General features: G+C 40.3%; 1 protein-coding gene across 1 annotated transcript; it reads left to right on the top strand.

The window, feature by feature from the left end:
* The first annotated feature begins 1011 nt into the window (after positions 1–1011).
* On the top strand, positions 1012–1377 carry C3_1H11orf91 (chromosome 3_1 C11orf91 homolog). The gene has a single exon (XM_078682488.1). It carries the CDS (start codon positions 1012–1014, stop codon positions 1375–1377), a length of 366 nt encoding a protein of 121 aa, XP_078538614.1.
* Positions 1378–2057: the final 680 nt, after the last annotated feature.

The raw sequence follows: 2057 nt of genomic DNA, 5'->3' as shown, positions 1-2057 counted from the left end.
AGTTAGGGTTTGCCACCTTACTGTAACTGAGGGACTTCAATGTGCATAATGACTTCATATTTTACACTTCAATCACATTTTCAGTCTCTTAACTGTGAATTTTACACACACATATATACATGCGTGTGTGTGTGTGTATGTATATATAAATATATATGTATATATACATACATACGAATTAATCAGAACAGGTGTAATAATAGTTTGTTTTACTAGTAAATTAATATAATAGTGTTTACAGACCTGTGAAGTGTGTATAATAGTCGCAAAAACACCTAGCCCTAACTGTCAACCTTGATATGCCACCATATGATTATTTACAGCCTCGCCTGAACCTGCTATCGATGCAGCATACAAGTCACCCTTTTCACACCATATTCCCAGTAGACACTACTTCCATAGCGTTTAAAGTGCACTATATTTGAAAAGATTGGTTGGTTAACCAAAACGCCTGATTGCTGCTGCAATATTTACTAAAGCATGAACATCGGATGTAGATGAGAATTAATGGAATTACAGTACCGTTATGTAGTAACCAAACAATAACAAGAAATCTTTAATTTGTTATTAAATATAGATGTGCCTCGGGTATTTACGGCTATGTGTTACTCAGGAAGCCTTCTGAAACGTATCTAACCATCCAGACGTCATTGTTTTAAATGTCTTGCCTTGCTAAAGCTGTGTCGACTTCTGATGCCTGGCGCGAAGCAACAAAGTGTTGGAGTTTGCTCAATTTAAAAGTAAAAACATTGAAACATATTTCCCTAAAACCTACTGCATGGTGTTGTGCATCCGGCCCTGCTTCATAGTATGCAAGGTGTTCATGTCATGCCTCCTAGAAGCCTGGACTGGCAGAGTTAGTAGAAGCTGATCTTATAAGCATTACCCTCAATACAGTGGATGAGTTCTATTCCAGCATTCCAGTTCTGCCATCTCCCTGGGAGATGGAATTTGAATTGTAACCAAAGGCATTTTTCCCTGATGCTTGGATGAGCAGGCAAGCCCCAGATTATGAGCAAGCGACCGCCTGTGTTTTTCCCATCGCTTTATGACAGAAGTGTCTCCACGTCCCCGGTAGATGATTTCAATATCTGGAAGAACCTCTTCCTGCCTCTGAATGGCCACCAACAGTCCTACGGTCTGCTTGTAGAGAGCGCACCGTGGCCACCAGGCTTGGCTGAAATTCACTACGAGCCCTTGCAGTTCTTCTCAACATCACTTGGCAGAGACTACACGCCTAAGACCACTCGGCTGGATGAAATTTGTGAGCTGGAGATCATGATAAAGGAGCTTGAGCTTCTCACTATCACTGGAGATGGCTTTGATTCAAAGAAATGTAAGTCTCATTTTATTATGTTCATTTTCCTCTACATTTAAGTGATCAGTTCGACCATTTTTCGTCTGTGTAGGACTCTCTTTGAATGATTTTTTTTTAAGTCTTATCTAACTACAGTAAAGGATATTTACATCTTCAAACTTGGTAACACACCGACCTAGAGGTCGGTTTTAGTGGGGTTACCTTGTAACTTGTTAGCATATTTTTATTGCTGTGGTGCTCTGACCTTTCCTTAAATATGTATCCCAGTGATGGCACACCCATGTCACCACTAATGCTACGTCACTAGTGCCATAGAAGGACAGAATGAGACAGGTAAGCACCTCCTCATGGTGTTTTTTGGGAGCTATTGTGACATTGCTCTGTTCAGATGCTGGTCCTGGTGATGGAAAATGACACACGATTTATGTATTTATAAATTCAAAATGCAATACATCTTCATGCAGTGTGTACCAATGTATGTGCGAACAGTGGCTTTCCATGAAAAATAGATATTAATGAAGGTGCAATCGCTATGGACATATGTAAGTCCCAAAACGCACATGAATACCATCCTTTGGCAATCAACTCTTCAGGTTTGTTTCACTCTATAAACCTGTTCACACGCACTTCAAAATTCTCCCATTCTTGATCTTTCAGATCGTCCCTCTCCCATACAATACATACTCCCTTACCATCTCCAAATAGACAATCAGATTGACTGTTGCAACTGGCAGACTGG

The sequence above is a fragment of the Lissotriton helveticus genome, chromosome 3_1, assembly GCF_964261635.1.
Source record: "Lissotriton helveticus chromosome 3_1, aLisHel1.1, whole genome shotgun sequence".
NCBI lineage: Eukaryota > Metazoa > Chordata > Amphibia > Caudata > Salamandridae > Lissotriton > Lissotriton helveticus.
This window is presented reverse-complemented; position numbering and strand designations above follow the sequence as displayed.